Source organism: Ambystoma mexicanum, chromosome 2q, assembly GCF_040938575.1.
Source record: "Ambystoma mexicanum isolate Mex_15411 chromosome 2q, UKY_AmexF1_1, whole genome shotgun sequence".
NCBI lineage: Eukaryota > Metazoa > Chordata > Amphibia > Caudata > Ambystomatidae > Ambystoma > Ambystoma mexicanum.
Genome location: NC_090924.1, coordinates 521,954,860 through 521,973,235, shown reverse-complemented (window position 1 = coordinate 521,973,235; position 18,376 = coordinate 521,954,860). Strand labels below are relative to the sequence as shown.

At 47.2% G+C, this 18,376-nt stretch overlaps 1 protein-coding gene across 2 annotated transcripts in view; it reads right to left on the bottom strand.

The window, feature by feature from the left end:
- MICALL2 (MICAL like 2) overlaps positions 1-13,976 on the bottom strand; it is a 316,518-nt gene extending 302,542 nt beyond the window's left edge. The window contains exon 1 of one of the 2 annotated variants that reach the window (XM_069647644.1): positions 12,901-13,976. In XM_069647644.1, the coding sequence (XP_069503745.1) occupies positions 12,901-13,043 (143 nt within the window). In that variant the 5' untranslated portion in view covers positions 13,044-13,976. The remainder of the gene's footprint in view (positions 1-12,900) is intronic. The other variant, XM_069647643.1, reaches the window with a different exon arrangement.
- Positions 13,977-18,376: the final 4,400 nt, after the last annotated feature.

Below are 18,376 nucleotides of genomic sequence, written 5' to 3'. Positions count from 1 at the left end.
CTTAAGCCCCTCATGCATCCAAATAATAAAATGTCAAAATGTTCCTATTCTGCAAATTTGCCTTATAATGCATTCCAATTAGCTCCATGCATATTGAATATACTCATCTTCTCTACATCATAAATCCTATGGTCCACCATGCCATGCCATCTCAAAACATTCTGCCCCCACGTTTGACTATGGGTCTCATCCTCTCTTTCCATGCTCATTGCCTTTACTCTGCTCCTTTTGCTCGTGCAAACTAAGGTTGGGCTAGCCCCGCCTTTGGCAAATGCACCCCTCAGACAAGCCCACGTGCCCCGAGACTGAGCTATCAGTATAAGACCCAATGGCAGTCTGCAAGATATAAGCCACTCTACTCCGAGACCTTCGCCCGCCACACTGTAAACCGTAATGCAGAATTATGATCTTTTCCAATGATAAAGCATTGGATAATCTGCAAGTGAAAGCAGAAAATATGAGGATGTGGCATAAAGCGAACGGGAGCAAAGGGCACAATGCAGAGCTGACAAATCACCAGGAAGCAGGCATTCGGCTTCAAGGGCCTGCCAATCACACCTGCAGTGAGCTTTCGTTAACCATCAGTGGGCCGCACACAGTCTTACACATTGTCCACAATAGGCCTGTGCAAAGGCCAGGCCAGACACACACCGTTGAAAATGTGTGGGACCCATTACAAAAGGAGGTGTATGTGCCTCCTTGATTTCCGTTCGGAATACCCGTCTCAGGCAGCCTTGTGGTGCATATATAAAAACGGAGATGTTTTCTAACGCCACACTTCCCAACAAGTACACATTTAAAGAGGCCCTCCTTTGATTTATGAAGTCTGATGCTTCCGGTGGGGACGTGTTCCTACAATCAGCTCCAACTTGTGGCTTCAACCCTAAATGGCCACTTAGGTGATGCTGGGCCTTTCAAAGGGCTGTGGCATCCGACATGTGACCGACTGCCCCGGACACACAACGCTGATCGGTAATTCAGCCTGCATGAGCCATGAAAAGTTGCATGCAGTGAAAACAAAGGGCAGGTTTTCATTTTGCGGGCTAAATAAAATATGTTTGCACACCTTGTCAGTCTATTGCCTACAACTGAGGCCTAGGAGGTTTCATAAACTCCAATGCAACACGCCACACTTAGACGAGACCCAGGTAAGTCTGCCGAGGACAGGAGCAACATTCTCCATTACTGCAAAACTAGGGATCTTCAGCAATGATGTAAACAGAGATGGGCAGCGACACGCTCACCGTGTGGACGAGCAATGTGCCTCCAACGCAGACTTCTTACAAAATCCACACAAAAGCAGTGTTTGATGAAACGCATGCAAGGAGTCAAATTGACGACCATGAATGTTTATGTGTATAGTTCAAAGAACATTCATAATACAAATAACAGAATCTAAAAAGGAAACCGCTTACATACAACTTAAATAAATGCATTCATTATTTCATGCATATCGATTCAAGGAAAAGAAAAAAAAGTTCAATTTCTTTTTGCAATGGCTTCGCGAATAGAGGAATATAAGATTATAACATTTGTATGGAGTGAAATTAATTACATCTTTGAATAAATAATTTGTTACCCATTCCACTAGTTTGGTTTGTTAAGTTTGCCTGAGGCTGCGGCTCCCTACCAAACTCTATAAAGTGTGATGTGTACGGCAGATTTCTTTCCTGTGTTTAGACGGTTTGACCAAAAACTGTCACCTTTGATGTCATCGTATTTTGTGACATAGGCCCAAGAAGATTCATATACAAGCGTGCCGAATTCTCTACATTCGGTCAAAACATGTCGGGTAGACTCAGGTTTATCCTGAACTCGACAATGTCGGCAGATCCATGCTTCTTTTGGAATCGAGAGTTCCTTGCCAATTGTTGGCAGAACTGGGAGTTTGTTGATGTGCAGGAGTAGTAGAAATTTGCAAATCATTGGACTAGGGCACAACCTCAAGAAGGGCCGAGGCACCCTAAAGGTGTGAAACAAAATAAGGCAACACCTCACCATAACTCTTTAGAGTACTCAGATGGTTAGCGTTAGAACAACAATCCCACTTCTCTAGCTTAATGACAAACGTATCTGTCTGATCGTGGTATCTCTCCTCCCAATTTGTAATCCAATCCACAACTTTGAAGGATTCCTCTGCCAGTGTGGCAAGGTTGTTATTTACATGGTTGTCGAGTAAGCTCAACAATGGACAAACTGGGGCTAGTTTAGCTTTTAGATACAGTAAGCATCTTCGTTTTTCTACTTGTGTACCAGAGATGTCAATCCCAATTCCAATCTTATTATTTCGATTGGAACACTTGGGCCCACTCCTAGCACCCTCCTCCAAAATGTTCCCTCCACAGTCTTCAACCAGGGCAGAATGCTTTTAGAAGGCCTACAGGGCAGCGGCCTGAAGCACACACAGAACATAGCCCCCCCTTCTTTAACACAACACTCACCCTCACTCCATCCACGGCACCACATTCAGCCAGAGGAAGGAACATTGGCTAAGGTGCAAAGAGGTCTCACATTTGGAAAACAGCCTGCACCCATTTCGCAGCCACCCACATTACTATGTACCAATACAAACAATTTGCCCTATGCAGAGACCTACTGTCTGAGTGAACCACTGGAAACTGCCGCACCACACGACCTTCTTGTGGTGTGCCACCCTTTTTAGAGAACAAGCCCCTCCCAGGGTTTGTGCTAATGTCACAGGTCGGTGACCATGTGACTAACTGAATAAAAAGGGATGATCTGTTTCCCGCTCAGGCAGTCACGAGTAACTGACTCCAGTGTGATGTGTATTCATTTGCAGCGCTGTGCTGGCGCTGCGTTTACAGGCAGAGGGCATCTGTAAGGCCCCTCTACCATAACAGTGCCCGTAGCGGACAACACTGTCCCCTCCACTGGTATTCAGCAGAGCTCATGCCGGGCAACTCTGAAGCTGTGCTCCTGAGCCCCTGCTGGGCAACTCCGGCTCCGACTGCGTGGGTGCCCCCGCCATGGTCTGGGTCCGTGTGATCACGGCCCCTCAGGGTGACCCACTGCAATTGGGTGTGGTGGGTTCCTCCACCACCCCAAGGGGTTGACGCGTGTGCCAGCCCGACAAGCCCACCGTAGGTGAGTCAGCTGGGTGCCCGCAGCAATGGTGTGCCTGGACCCTGTGCACTGGGCCCAGGACACAACACTCCTCATTCGGACCACTCGACACTTATCTCGAGGGAATGTACCGCGCAATAACCTACCTTGTTCCAAACGGGACCTTCTCTGGCCCCAATAAATATACAGGAATTTCATCTGCAGTACCATTCTGTGATCGATATGGCATTAAAAAAAAAGTATTGAAGTCGAAAAGTTGCACACTAAAAAAAATAAGAACCTTGGCGTTTACCAAAAACCATCATCGAGTAAGAATTCAATGGGCCAAAGAAAAGGCCTGCATTCCCCCTCCACCGCTCCCCTCCCTCCCCAAACACATTATGAACATGAAGCAGAATTTAATGAATACCCTCCACATCAAGTTACCCAGCCACGTGGTCCTAAATGAGAGTGACAAAGTACCTCAGCAAAGTAACAACATGAACACACAGTGCTCAGTGCACAGAGCAGCGAGTGTGCTTTCACCGCACCGTCAGTTGCACAAACACAATCGCTTCTCCAGATGAAGAAAGCTGACGCGTTTCCATAGAGACGTGCAGCCATGCAGGGGGCGGCACATCTCCAAACCTTCTCCCTGATCACAGCAGGACACGCAGAGCTGGGAAACCGCAGCTTTGTTTACTGCCCTACCGAAAAAACGCAACATTACGACGCTGCTCACACGTGGCTTGCTTTTAGTGGCAACTTTGAGCAGAGTGTCCACTTGCAAGAGAAGAAATTCCCAAACCGAAGCTTGCACATGTTTTCAATAAAGAAATGTCATTTAAAAAAAAAGCGAACGAGAGAGCAACAGCATACACAACTTCCTTAAAGTGCGAAGCGGCGAGTGAGCAAAGGCATCGTGTATATCGCTTCAAATGAAGCGAGGATTCGTGTTGTGCCCTTATATGAACTCCACAAGTGTGGTTTTCTTACACCCAGCCGACACAAATGTAACCAGCTTGATCAAGGCGCACACAGTTCTTGCAAGGGCCTCCGGGAACCAAGGGTTAAGGAGTTCACTGGGCGAGTAGTGGACTTCACGTCAAACGTAAAATTTCATTTTGCGATGGCTTTGCGAATAGAGGAATATAAGATGATAACATTTATGTGGAGTGAAATTAATTACATCTTTGAATAATAAATGTGTTACCCATTGCCCTAGTTTGGTTTGTTAGGTCTGTCAAGCTTTCCCAGCCCTAAGCCTACATTTTACACATCACTGGTATCAGGGCCTTCAGTTCACTTTGTGCTTTTGAAGTTAACCAAGACTACAACTCACAGAAAGCATTTGCTAGCTACTTAAACACAGAACTGGGAAGGCATGTGTTGGGAGGACATCCGATTTCAGCTCTGGCCTCAAAATGTGTACTACCACTAGGTAGTGACAACTGACCCCGCGATTTAGAGATGGTGTACTACTGTATGTATGTAAAATTTAAATGGGCAATTGACTTTATATTCCCGTCTAGTGGTTTGCAACTTGAAATGTGTAGTACCGCCGGTTCCTTGTTCGCACTGCAATATTTTCTCCTTGGTAAGCGCACTGAGATTTGCGCAACCCCATGCCTAAATGGGACCAGCACAAACAGGGTTTACACTTACTTATACATATACAGACAGAGCAAGAGGGATGCCACCCGCCCCCAAAGGTTACAAACAATTGCTGCCCGGGCAGGCAGAATTTCTTCTGTAATGTGGGCCAGAGAGTCGAATGAAGGGAATGAGGAAAAAAACAAATCTTGAAATCCATACACAAAAAAAAAGAAGAATTAAAAACAAAAATAGTTGGAGCTCATGTATTTTTTTTTTTTTTTTTTTTTTTTTTAAGTGCCATGTGGTATCTAATAGAGCAAAGGTCTGCATCATCTGGATTTCCAGATGTGTTGAACAACAACTCCCATCAACCCTAGAGAGCATAGTCAATGGTAAGGGATTGTGCGAGTTGTGGTCCAAGACTTCTGGAGACCCACAGGTTTTAGACCCCGGTGATGGAGAGTCAAGGGCCTCCGAGCTGCTTAATACTTTGCCATTTCCACAGCTAAACATGCAAGCAAACAGTAGGGCCCACAGAGAGCCGTAAAAAATAAAATAGGAAGCCAATCTAGGAAAGAGAACACAAAGAAAGTTGGTCACTGGCATGCCAGAGGCTCCAGATAAAACTACATGGCAAAGATCTTCGGGAAGCAGGCTGAGGGTTTAGCAAGTTACTAGGAGACAATTATTAATCCAGAAAATTGAGTTTTATAGCATTCAACAGGCGTTTCGTAAACCATTTAGGCATGTGAAGTACCCACAGTGTTGAGTTTGCGCATACACTCAATAAGGAGAGGCAGTCAGGCGACTGCAGAAACATCCATCCATCCATGAAGCGTCACTTCAATACAAGGTGAGACAGGCAAAGAGACAACATGGGGAATTATCTGTGTTGTACTGAGAAGAAATTAGCTGTGGCAAACTGCGATTCCTAAGAAAACGACAAGCAAACTGGGTCACAGGGTCTACCTCCGCATTAGTAAAGCAGCTGGATGTTGTACCACATGACCCAACAATAACGCAACTGGTCAAAGTTCATCAACACATGAATATTATGGTCCGGATCAAGAATAAGTCATGTGATCGAGCCAATGGTGTGCAGAGCCACTTCACACTGAGAAGATTACTCCGTGGAGCACCCAATGGGTCTGTATCGGGCTCTGAACATTTCACATTCCTTTTAAATACCTAGGAGGACATTTCTGGGCATGATGTCAAAGCTGCCAATGAGTTAAACAGGAAAACTGTCAACATTACAGGAGATAAAAGGATACAAACAAAAAGATATTTTCCACCCAGAGCTCCACTGACCAAGGAGGGTAGGAAGAAATTTCCCAGGGAACATTCCATCCTTAAAATATCTCCTGGTTGTCAGTGTGTGTGGACACATTTGCGGAACAGTGAGGAGCTGGAATGCTTTAAGAAAAAGAAATTACCAGTTGCTGTTGTAGAACATGGTCTCAATGAGGTTTTAATCAAAGGGTAAAGTGGAAGGCATTCACAACGTGGATAGGTACACATAAAACCAGAAGGCATCCAGGAAAGAATGGAACATTCAGGAGTTGGAGGGCACTGCACACAGAATCCTACATGACACGAGGCTAAAAGGGATGAAAGAAATCTCAATTCTGAGAAACTCGATCAACAGCGTTCCAGAGTGGGAGATAAGCAGACTCTGGCCATACTGCGGGCCAGCAGTCAGGGAATGAATGAGGACATGCCACAAACACAACAACCTGAGCAGGGATCATGAAATCAGGAACACCTACAGCAGTGTTGGTTCAGGGAGACAGCAGAAACAAAAGTCTCTTTTAGTAGTCAATGCCAGTTCAACATGTTACACACTAGAAATGCCTTAACACTAGGCCAGAGAATCAGAGTAAGCACACACAAAGAGTGTCAGTCCGAGTAAGGGTCATTTAACAAAAGCAGAAGACACAATCTAGATGGCCAAAGGCCAATCTAAGCCCAAGGTGAGCAATAAGGTCAAGATGTTGAAAATATTCTACTCAACCTCACAACAGACACTTTATAAGATCAGAACTGCAGCTGGGAGGCCGGGTCACAGTGATGGTTTTGTCATGTGGCTATTTAAGCTCAACCAACGCATGTCACTCAACATCACAATCGACTAGACTACCTATCCTTATTTGAATGTGCCCTCAGCCCTCGTCAGTTAATGCGCCCAGAGCAGATACTAACATCTCCTTGCCAGGGTCCCTTCGAAACACCGGAATTTGAATACACAGTGCAAGAAAGCTTGTAATGCAGCGAAGGCTTCAACCACAAACTGCCAGCCTCTGTTATGCCCAAAAACAGGCAAATACTCCCCACATAAAAAAGTGAGTAAAAGTAAACCCAAAAAATAAATAAAATATGAAACAATGGACCCAGAAAATGCTGCCCACTGCTTCCACGTACACCTAGGTTCGCACCAATGGCACCAGCAAAGCGGGGTCACGGGAAAGCAGTATACTTTTGTTACTGCCTGATCTGAAGAGGAACTTGAAAATAAAAAGCCAGTTTTATTTTAATGAACTGTATGGGTTACAAAAAGGGTGCCTTTTTTCAGAGTTAAAATATATATACATTTACTAGCCTGAAAAATCCCCACCGTAAATCCCTAAAAAAAAAAAAATCATTTTAACTTCCAACTCCAAAAATCGGAGTAGAATAGCCCCACTTCAAAATCTTATCTAGACCCCTGGCAATTACGATCCACTTGCACCTTAACTCCTATGCACGCTTACCACTTCCAATGATACCTGTCCTAATGAAGTGTTTTTTTGCAAGTAGCCTCACTGTAAACGCTGGAGTAGCCTTCCCTAAAATGTGGCACGCATGCCCATCACTACAACTCACCAGACAAGACCATGATCAAATAACAAGCACATCAGAATAGTCAGGGTTCAACATAGCAAAACTTAGGACCTTCCACAAGGCGGAAGCATGGTGAAATAGCCACAAGACAGCTGGTGCATAGTTTACCATCAGCTATAATGGCCAAACCCCCACAGCCACCAATCAACTGCATAACTACCTAAGTGTTACCTACCGCCCAACACAACCATTCGCCAACATAAGTGCTGAATACATACAACCACACAGTGTAAACTCAACACCACTGCAGTTCAACCACACAATGTCATGACGCACAACAACAGAAATAATATACATCCATTGCAAAAACCAGCAGATAATCACTATAATGGGGTAATGCTCTACATCCCATATTTGGGCCTACCCAACATCAGATCACTAAGACATAAAACCATGCTGCCACAGCCCATTGTTTGTGCATATCCAGGCAAACACATTTTTACATAGCTATAGTCTACTGTTCTGCGCATGCCATAGTTTCCAGCTCCCATCTGATGGATTCCTCAATCAACATTGGACGATAATCATCCACGGGGCTTCTGTGATTACCATTATGTGTGACAATCGCCAGCGACCAATCTGTCCTTTAGCGGTAATCAAATTGTTATTTATTTTATTTCTATAGCAACTTATGCCAAAGTGCTTTACAAAAATTAATGAATTAGTACAATAGGGGAAATAGTTACAAACAACAGAGGGCAAGAAAACTGAAAGAAAGGACATAAGAACACCAACCAAGAAAGAAACGTGATACAATGGTCCAAAATATAATCAGTAAAGGTGAGAGTTCAGCAGGCAGATGCCAATTGCAGGACCACAAAACAAGACCCACCACCCCCCCCCGCTTGCAAGCAAAAACTAAACTTGGAAGCGAGCAGATGAAGTAAAATAGTCAATGCGGAGCCAGACTGCAAGATAAATGTAGTCGATTCCTAGCCTCCAACAGCAGAACGCTGGCCACCAACACAATACTCTAAAGTGTCAGGGATGTATAAGAGCTGGTTCAGGCCTAGCAGAGCTTCCATGAGGAATGCGCCTCCACCTCCCGCTGCGGCAAAGCAACCTCTCACATCTGCAACAGCATTCAGTGCCAAAAACCCCAGAAAGGGTAAAAACGGTGCGCTTACAACACATAACATGCCATGACATTCACCACAGCAGTCAAGCTTGACACGAGGAACGGAGAGTCCACTCAGCTCTATTGATGGGTTAACCTGTGATTGCTACCACAGTGATCCAAATAAAGATTTGATAAGCAGGAGCTAAACATTGCTCCTGGCTATGCGGCAAGCCGTTTACAATCGCTTCATTCCTGGAGGAAGTCCCTGCTCACTGGGTGATGCCCGATATCAGAGTTGCTTCTAGCCTCTTGCTCGTCAAAACTTTAGTTCGATTCCTGCGGTAGGGGAGAACATTTGAAGTCTCCATGGATCTTGGCGGTGTCAGACAGCAACACAGGCCAGAACACAAGACACTTTAGACACGGAATGGGCAGCGCGCACAATAACTATCTTAATTACCTGCAGCTAGCAAGCTAGACCTGCCTGAAGCTTCGCAACACACTGCAATGTGTTCATAAGACGGAACCCGAGGTGTTCATTATGTCAAACACATTTGTTTCCATCAAAGGTTCAGGCCACTTAGAAACAGGCAGAGCACGGAAGTTGAGAAAGTCCCCTTTGTTGTAAATTGTGGTCGATTCCAATGAACCAACTTACGAAAATGCCAACCTGGTTTAGCACGAAACCTTCAGAACTATAGATATTGTGTTCAGCTAAAGTAGAAAAGAACGATTATTCTTAAATATGTAAGTCTTCAGTTCAGTCCTGAAAGAAATGGCCCAATGCCAAGAACGACCCCCCCACCCCACTATCATGTATTGTTATGATGCTCAGGTACAATGCACCACCCCCACCACAGGAAAGGTTATCATGCAAAACAGAACAGATCTCACGCCTTCTTTAGAATATTGGGTGGTCTCTCACAATATCTACCCAATGCAGTATGGAGGCTGCCCCATTTTCCCTTAATCGTAAATGCACAGGGTATACGATAGCTTGGAATAGTCCTGTGTATGATATGAGTTCATGGAAAGCGTGGTGGGTCTTGCAGTTGATAGTGGAATGACAAGCATTTCAGTAGGTTGGGAAGTTGTGAGAGGTACAATAGGCCCTGTGGCCAACAGCAGTTACTGCCCCTGCACAATTGAGATTAAGTAAGTGACTAGCGGCAAGCAGCAGTTATAGGCATGGGACAAAAAGCAAGAGAAAATAATTTGTGGGCAAACAAATGTTAGGGTGAAAAGTGTCAAGCCTATGGGTAGCACAAGGGCCAAAAGGTGCCAGGAAAGACATTACACCTGGTGGAGTTTAGGCTCCATTTATTAACACCACACAATAAAACGAAATGCAACGACAAGCTAAGAAACATTAAAAACCAGCAATTTGCAATACACCAAAAATTCCCCCTACAAACCTGCACCTGCCAGCCACCTATTGAGTCTTAGAGAGCAGGGCGTGGGGACCAAACGAGGCACAGTACCTGTACCTACCGTCCCCCAATCCTGCTCCCCAAGGCCTCGACTGTCTCGAAACTGTCCTAAGTTTGCCGGTCTGGCCACAAATAATCAGCACAACCCCTGGGCACCGGGTCCCCCTGCAGGAGCAATATTCCATCCTGACAGACCCTCCTCAGGGTCATTGCTGTCCCCATTCGACCTTTTAAACAACCCCCAAGACCTGAAACCAGGGATGGTGGGTGGGAAAATCCTCTCCAGGTGCGGGGGGCGACCAGCGGGATCCAGAGGAAAAGCAGGCAGCTGGTAACTTGTCCCGCTGTGCCTTCTTGCACCCCCAGTTTTCTCCCCCCCAGATAACCCTGTGAGAAATCGCTGGACTTCCTGCCATTAGAAAAGCCCACACAACCACCACATATTTTCATACTTAGTACGAAGAATGGCATTGAGCGGCCAAAGAAATCACGGTGTCAAAGAAACATTTCTCAGGGCCATCCACATTTCTTCTCAATACTAAATATTGTTAGATTCCTGCCTTTGCTTTTTTGGACCTTCTATACTGTCCAAATAACATTTCATGTTAACCACATGTGCAGATTATATAGGTCATTAAATTGAACTGCAGATAGGTAGCCCAACTTAGAATTTCAGGTTTGTGGGCAAGAGTGGTGATACAACCCACAATCTGCAGACACGTGGCAACACACTGCACTCTCTTCTCTTGGGGTGAGGCCCAACAAAAAGTGCCAGGTATGCCTAATGGTCATAGACCAGGACACAGCGAGCCGCACCCAGAGGAATGCCTGTCCCTTAACTCCTAAAAGAACATATCTTCTGGTGATTAAACATGAAACCACCACATTTGGGACCGGTCGCTAAATCATTAGATTCTGATCTCAAGATCCATCAGCTGCAAGTTACAGTGAGTGGGTGGGTAGTGCGTTTGGCAGGCTGAAATTCATAAAATATTGCACGCTCATACTAAGAGCTATGACCTACAATTTACATACCACTCCTAGTAAAGAACCAGGCTAAAACTTTTCAATCCCCCCTTTATTATAATAGCGACTTATTCTCGCCATTAAAAAAAAATACGAAAGACCCTAGAACTTCTCCAACTGGGATAGAGAGCAGGCCCTTCTAGTTTTCACAAGAGGTTCCACGGTAGAGCCTTGAACACTTGCTTGCAAAAGAGAAATCCCACCACCATCTAGAGCAGTGGTCTTCAAACTGTGGGGCTGAGCCCCCAGGGGTGGCTGAAGGATGTCCAGTGGGGAGGCAATCACTTGGGAAAGCAGCAGCTCCTACCTTGGAGGAACAATGGTTGCAATACTAAACTGGAAAAACCATAAGGAAAAAAAAACACCAAAAAAGCAACTGCAAACTAGTGGCACTATACCCACTTTTGAAGAGTATGTCTATGCCGATACACAGCAAGATAAGTCATCCAAGCTATAATCAGGCCCACCTTGATCTACGCCTCCCCAGTCTTAAGTGGCTGCCACGAGCGACATTGCAGCATTCTTGAAAGGGTCCAAAACAAGGCACTACGGATTACAACGGGTGCTCCCCCCTGGACAAGGACAGCAGAGCTCCATCGCGACCTGGGTATGGAAATGCTAGACAAACCGTCCCTAAAACTGAACAAAAAAATTCTATGAAGATTTAAATCAGAAATATAACCCCCCATGATCAGGAATCTTGCTGATGTCACCACAAACCCATTTGACCGCTACCCACGGCCAATTGCAGCACTGAACTTGTGAACGACTGCATACCCACTGCGTAGTGATGTAACGCAGACCAAGATGTATTCTTTTACACGACTTAAAACTTCAACCAGCTACATTGGAGTAATAAGGTGAAACCTTCGTATCCAAAAAACATACTGCCAGGATATCTCTGGCAGAGAGAAAGAGAAAATCATAAGGTCAGACACAGCGGTCAAGCCCAGAACAGAGCAGGACCCAAAAAATAAAAGAGTTTTCTTTTCCACCCAACAAAACAAATGCCAGGAAAAAATACTGCCCATAACACGGGGCGACGGGGAAAGATAACAACGGGAGGTTGTTAGAGAAGTCGTGGGCTGATGATTTGGCAGTATGGATCAGGGAGAGGCTGCCTTCAACACAAAAAGAGAAAGTGCTAGCCAGAAAGTACACAGGAACCGCTTACACAGACCTGGGCCTTTGGAATGCAAACAGTAACATTAGTGCAAAAAAGGGCCTACCTCCCCCATACCTTGTAGTGCCCAAAAGCATGCATCTGATAATAGTTATTTACAACAGTAATAGAAAAAACCAAACAAAGGCCTAGGCCAGAAAATGGTTTCCATAACTATTGCCTCATGGTAATTTCAGGTGGTTACCAGTTGCCTTATGCCACTACTCAGCCTATTGGTGAATGGGGAAACCCCAAAGGGAAAGACCGCAAGGCTCAACATGATGGGCTGGTTTGTCACATACGATACCAGGCTTCAGACAGCCATGATCAATGGTTGCGCCAGCACCTTTGAGGGAATTTCAGGCAACAGGCAAACTTGGAAACCACTTGTTTTCGGCAATTGCATCACAACTGTGCAATATGACTCATGAACTCCTCAGCAATCGAGCTACAGTTGCGGGTCCCATGCACTGCCCTTCTCCGTGTATTTCAGACAACCCAATGGCTGTCAAAGCATAATACAAGGAAAGGGGGGGGGGGTGGGGCACTGCAGACTAAACAAGCGATAATATCGCTTCTGAGAGTGCCACTGTGTAAACAAAACAAAAAAGCCCAGAGGGTTCTGCCAGCTTTTACACCAGTGCTTGGCAGCAGGTCTTAACACGCTCCAGGCGGGTACTCACATGAGGTCAGGTCTGTGCTTATGGAGAATGGCACAGAATGCCAGACCATCCCGGAACGAAGTGGTCATGTTGGTGATGTTGACATCCTGGTACCCATCGCACTGCTGTCGACACCACTGCTGCAGAGCCTTGATAGCTGCCATTCTGTGGGGTGGGGGGTAGGGAGCTCAGCAGCTCAATAGGAAACGCTGCCGGGGAAACGCAGACACCCCACTTCAGTGCAAAGAGAGACTAGCCAGGGCAGCGCTTGGCATCCAGAGCCAACCTGTGCGTATTTCAGGGGGCAGGTGCCGCCAGCTTGGTCAGACCCTTCACTGACAGCAGGCGGTCCATTCTGATGCAGGGCAATGCTGCATAGACTGGTGACACACAGCAGGCGGGCTCCGATCTGTTTAGGTATCGGGGATTCTAATGCCAGACTGATTCCGGCCAATGAAGGGAAATGTGTTGCAAGTCGCTTTAACACACCAGTAAATGGCACGGGGGGGGGGGGCAGTTCTTGGTCTGTCTGGTGCAGGGACGCTGGTTCTGGGCTGTGCAGTTGTTGTCGCCTGGTACTGTCCAGCGGCTGGAGGGTTTCAGGTCTGCGGGTCACCTAGTCTGTGGCACATTTAATCATTCCCAGGCAAGGGAAAGTGATTGGACGTGTCCGGCCAGGTGTTGCAGCGTTAGACGAGCTTGGAGGCGGGCACCGTCTGAAGGACTCCCAGCCTGCTCACACCCTCCCCGGGGGCCGCCTGCTCGTCCTGCGCTGGCTCGAGGCAGCCGGTACGCGACCCTGTCAGGATTCTCGTGCAAGCTCCCGCCACAGGCTGGTCGGGGGCCGTCAGCGGGTGCTGCTTCCTCTGCTTCCCGGCGCGCGCTCCTGCTTCCCTGAATATCCTCCAGCCAATGCCTGTTCCCGCCCAGTGCGGCACAGACTCGCAAAATGCCCCTGCTTCCTGGAGTCCCTTCCTCGTTCCCCGAAGTTGGCGGTCTCTTGCTGGGCTTTCCCGGCTAGCGAGAGAGCAGTGCCTGAGAGTCCTAAGGAGGGAACCGAGCGCTCGAATCACTCTCAGTTGCTGGGGAGGGCCTGGGGGAGGAGCCGAGTACCAAGGGGTGGGCGCAGGGAGGAGTGGCGTGGGATCTCCCACGGCTCCACCAGATAAATGGCACGCTTCCTGTGGCACGCCAGTGCATCCAACGCGGGCACTCTGACAGCAATTAGGCGGAAGCTTGGTTTAAATAAAAGCGAGTCTCGGCGGAGCACACCTGCAGAGCTGGCACGAGAACAGCAACTTAAACTTACAACTTCCATGAGCCTTGCGAACTAGTTTTATAGCATGAGTTGTTTAATTTGTGAAATAAGGAGCGAGTATTTTCATTAAGTAAAACATGCAACACACGCAGGCACACAAAAAGAGAGAAATTCAGTAGAGGTATTTATTAATTTTTAAAACAGCTAAGATTGCTAGGTATAAAAAGGCGAAATGTGTAAACTTCGGGAAAGCTAATGTGAAGGTTACTACCAATATTTAGTGGAAATTAAAATGTTCTCACAGATGAAACCTTAACTCACCCATCTACTTCACACAAATCACTTTAAATATTTAGTAGTTTACATCATATTTAGTAGTTGACAGTATGATAATAAGTCATTTATAACGCGCCTGTACACAAGTGTTTCTAGGTGCACAAGACAAGGGAGGGAAGACAGAGGGAGGACAAGACAAACAATCTTACTAGACCTTCTGTCATTCATACCGTGCAAGTGCGAGAATGAGAAGTGCAAGGGGAAAGAGGGGGTGGTGCAAGGGGGGGAATAGAGGGCAACAATGCTCTGAGTAGGTGCAGCCAGACCAGCACAGCTCTGGGTTGTACAAGGAGAACAAGGCACTGTAGGGTTACGGTTACAGCCCCTAAGTGCGTGGTACGCCCGGAGGCTGTGCAAGGGTGACTGATCAAGAAAGCTCCTTGTACCCAGTGAGACTCTGAGAGTATCCAAGCAACCAGGCGGTACAGCAGGTAGGTAGGTAGGTCAGCAGGGGAGGGAGAGAAAGAAAGCAGAGGAAAAGGGGAACGTTTTGAGCTGCTTCCGGAACTTCAGGTGGTTCGGCTCACCTGAGACGGACGGTCCAAGAGGAAGGAGGTCAGCCACTCCAGGGCCTGATCCGTGATGCCCAGGTTCTCACAGAGTCGATTGATCAAGATGCATGGGCATAGGACATGGGGGGCTGGAGGGGACACCCCCCCATAATTTTAAGTGGGGGGGATACAATGGCATTTATCCCTCCCAGTTTCCCCCATGTCTTACGCCCATGCTCGTGGACATTGTTGGATTCACAAAATACTTGAAGCAGCGAGCTACGTGCATCTCTCCTTATACCAAGGGCATATGTGGGCGATCAACAGAGGGTCCTTTTGGAAGAGGGCTGTCAGTGGCAGAGACGCAGGTATGGCGCTCACCGTTGCCGGACATCAGCTTCAGTACTAAGTGCCTTTTCCATGGCATGCACAATCACAAATGTGCGTTTTTGTCAAAATAGCAAGATAATGCATATTTGTTAAAAACTTCAACTGTTCACCAAAAAGGCAGTGCAGCCAGGGATGTGGGGGTTGGGGGCGAATGGGGCAGTTTAGGTTGATTGAAGGCATATGGGGATCCCCCTGTCCTTGCAGACATTTAAAAAGAATACAAAATTTAAAGATATTCAGCACATCCGGATTTTGCAGATAAAGGGGCACCGATCCACCTTTTACATCGTGACAGGAATTCAACAAGATTCAAAGTTCCTTTACTCTCCTCCATAGCCCCTCAAATCAGGTCACCCTATACCTGGACTGTGAGGAATTCGACCGTCCGCACAGTGGGTGTGCGTTCACCTGGGCTTTTTAGAAATTTTATATGAAATTGAATGATGGTAGATCAACCTCTGGAAAAAGTGGGGGGCTAATGCGCACACATTTTCCTATGCTCGCCGCACGACCTACACATAGACCTGTGTACTATGGGTGGACACAGCCTACAGGCGCAGACCTCCGTGTCATATTTAGTCGGGATCTGGCAGGTGGAGTACACAATTCATCTCAGAAGGGGTGGTGAAAAACATTCCTCCTGCCATGGCAGCCTAATCAACTTTCAAAGGCTCCATGGATCCGCCATGTCCGTTTGTTCACCCTCTGCAGATGGTGGGGCCAATTAACATAATTAACAGACTAATAGAGTATACTTCAAACAGGCCCACATGGGGCCTGGCTGCAGAGGCTAAAACAAAGGAGACAGGAAACCCCAAGACCCCTTTCATACGCACTGTCAACTTGAAGCCAGCTCCCTCCCTAAAGTATCAATGACAGTGAGCTGTCATGTCTGGTACATGTTTTTACAGAGTGATGTGTGCAAACTTGACTCTAAGTTTACTTTGCATGCAGTTCAGCTGCTTCATCAGCAGCAGCGGAAGATTCTTGTAACAAGATTAGAATCTTCAACACCAACAAGAACTCGAGCGTCGCCCCTACCCCACGCGCTTGTGAATTGGAGCGTCACATGTGTCCAGGCTGGGCCCAGGGTCCCGGGAAAATACTGCATGTGCCAACCCTGAGTGTGCAGTGCACGCTGCGCAGCCTCCTCCCCCTCACCTTCCAGAAGCCACGATCAGCAGCAGGCAGCGATGCATGGTGAGAGTGTGTGACTCGACTCCGACTGTCCAAATGCTCCTGCGACACTGTCATGCCGGCGACAACCTCCCTGAGAGGCAGAGATTCGACGAGACGGTGAAAGGTAAGTCAAAGTGAGCTGGCCTGGCCCCCCTGAGTACATGCCAGGCCGCAGTGATTGCGGGGCGCAGCACGCATTGGAATGGGGAGGTGGGAGGTGTTGCTTAGAGCGCAATTCTGTTTATAATGCAGTGAGTGTCTTGGCCACGTAACATGTGCGGGTTTTGAATGCTCTCTCGGTTGTGAATTCTCCCATTTGGGGTGGGCTTTTGGGGCAATGCACCTAGCCATGTTGTGTGCAACCATGGTGTGTCTACTACTTTCTAGCGAGTATAAGTAATGAGAATAAAATAGGCAGTCCATATAATGGAGAAAAAAAAACAACACTCTGAGCCTGCTTGGAAGGCTGTGAAACTCCACGCATAGGGTGCCCCTAAATACAGGCGGGGAGTGGAGGACCCTAGTCTTTCCCTTTCCATTTTGCAGCAAATAGTGGTCCACTGGGAGCGGCCTAGTGTGGCGCCACTTTAGGAAGCAATGCAAGCAGCCTCCCCTTGCTCCTGGCAGAGGATATGCCTTGTGCGCGGCAGCACCCGAGAGTGGGCCTCTCAATATCCTACCTCACAACGGGAGAGGTCAAGTCATCCATATAAACAACCCTCTGGCATCAGGCGGGAGGTAGCGCTACGAAGCGGCTGGAAACGGGACACGTCGGCTCAGTAGAGAGCAGCGTAAAGGAATGCTCAGCCCCTGGCTGATGCTCTGCCTCTCACGCTTGTCTACATGGGTATGTGGGCCACTCACAGTTTGCGCCAATCCAAAATGACCCCACTCCCGACCTCTCCAGCATGCCCCCAATCCCCAAATTTAAGGCAAGCAGGCATCTTTCCAGCGCTTACCCCCAGCCACCTGAAACGCTTGCCAGCGAGTAATCCCTCCCATGGGGACTCCATGAGAACCGTGCGGACCCACCTGCCCTGTCCCAGGCCTGCAGGGAGGCTGTAGCATGCAGTGTGCCCGGTGGGCCTTTAATTCCATTCCAAGCAATGAGCCCACAGAACACATGCATGAGCTAATAGTGGCGGCACGACCTGTGATCTAGTGGTTACAGTAGATGTGATGTAGTGGTTACAGGAGATGTGATATAGTGGTTACAAAACAGGTGGTCTAGTGGTTACAGGTAAATGCGTTCCAGTGGTTACACAAGATATGCTCTACAGGCGACATGCAATGTGGTTTAGTAGTGGTAACAGTAGATGTGGTCTGGTGGTTACAGAAGATGTGGTCTTGTGATGCATAAGATTACATTTAGTGGTTACAGGCAATGTGTTCTTGTGGTTACAGGAGATGTGGTCCACTAGTTCCTGGAGATGTGGTCTAGTGGTGCAAACATATGTGTTGTAGTAGTTCTACGAGCTATGTTCTAGTGGTTCCAACAGATCTAGCCTAGTGGTAACAGGAGACGTGGTGTAGTGGTTGCAGATGATGGGGTCTAGTGGTTATTGGAGATGTGATCCAGTTTTGACATCAGAGGTGGTCTAATGGTTCTGGGAGTTGTGGTCTAGTGATTTTTGGACATTTGTTTTAATGGTTTTTGAAACTTTCAGGCAATGTATTCTGGGAGTAAAAGACAATGTTTTGATTGAAATCTTTGAAACTGCGGCATATCATCACCATATTCCTTTCAAAGCACTCAGGCGTGTATGGAAGTTGCTATACTGTGCCCCCTGCTGGGGTATCCACATTGTAAACTGCACCGGAAAGGAAAAGGGAAGGAGTGAAG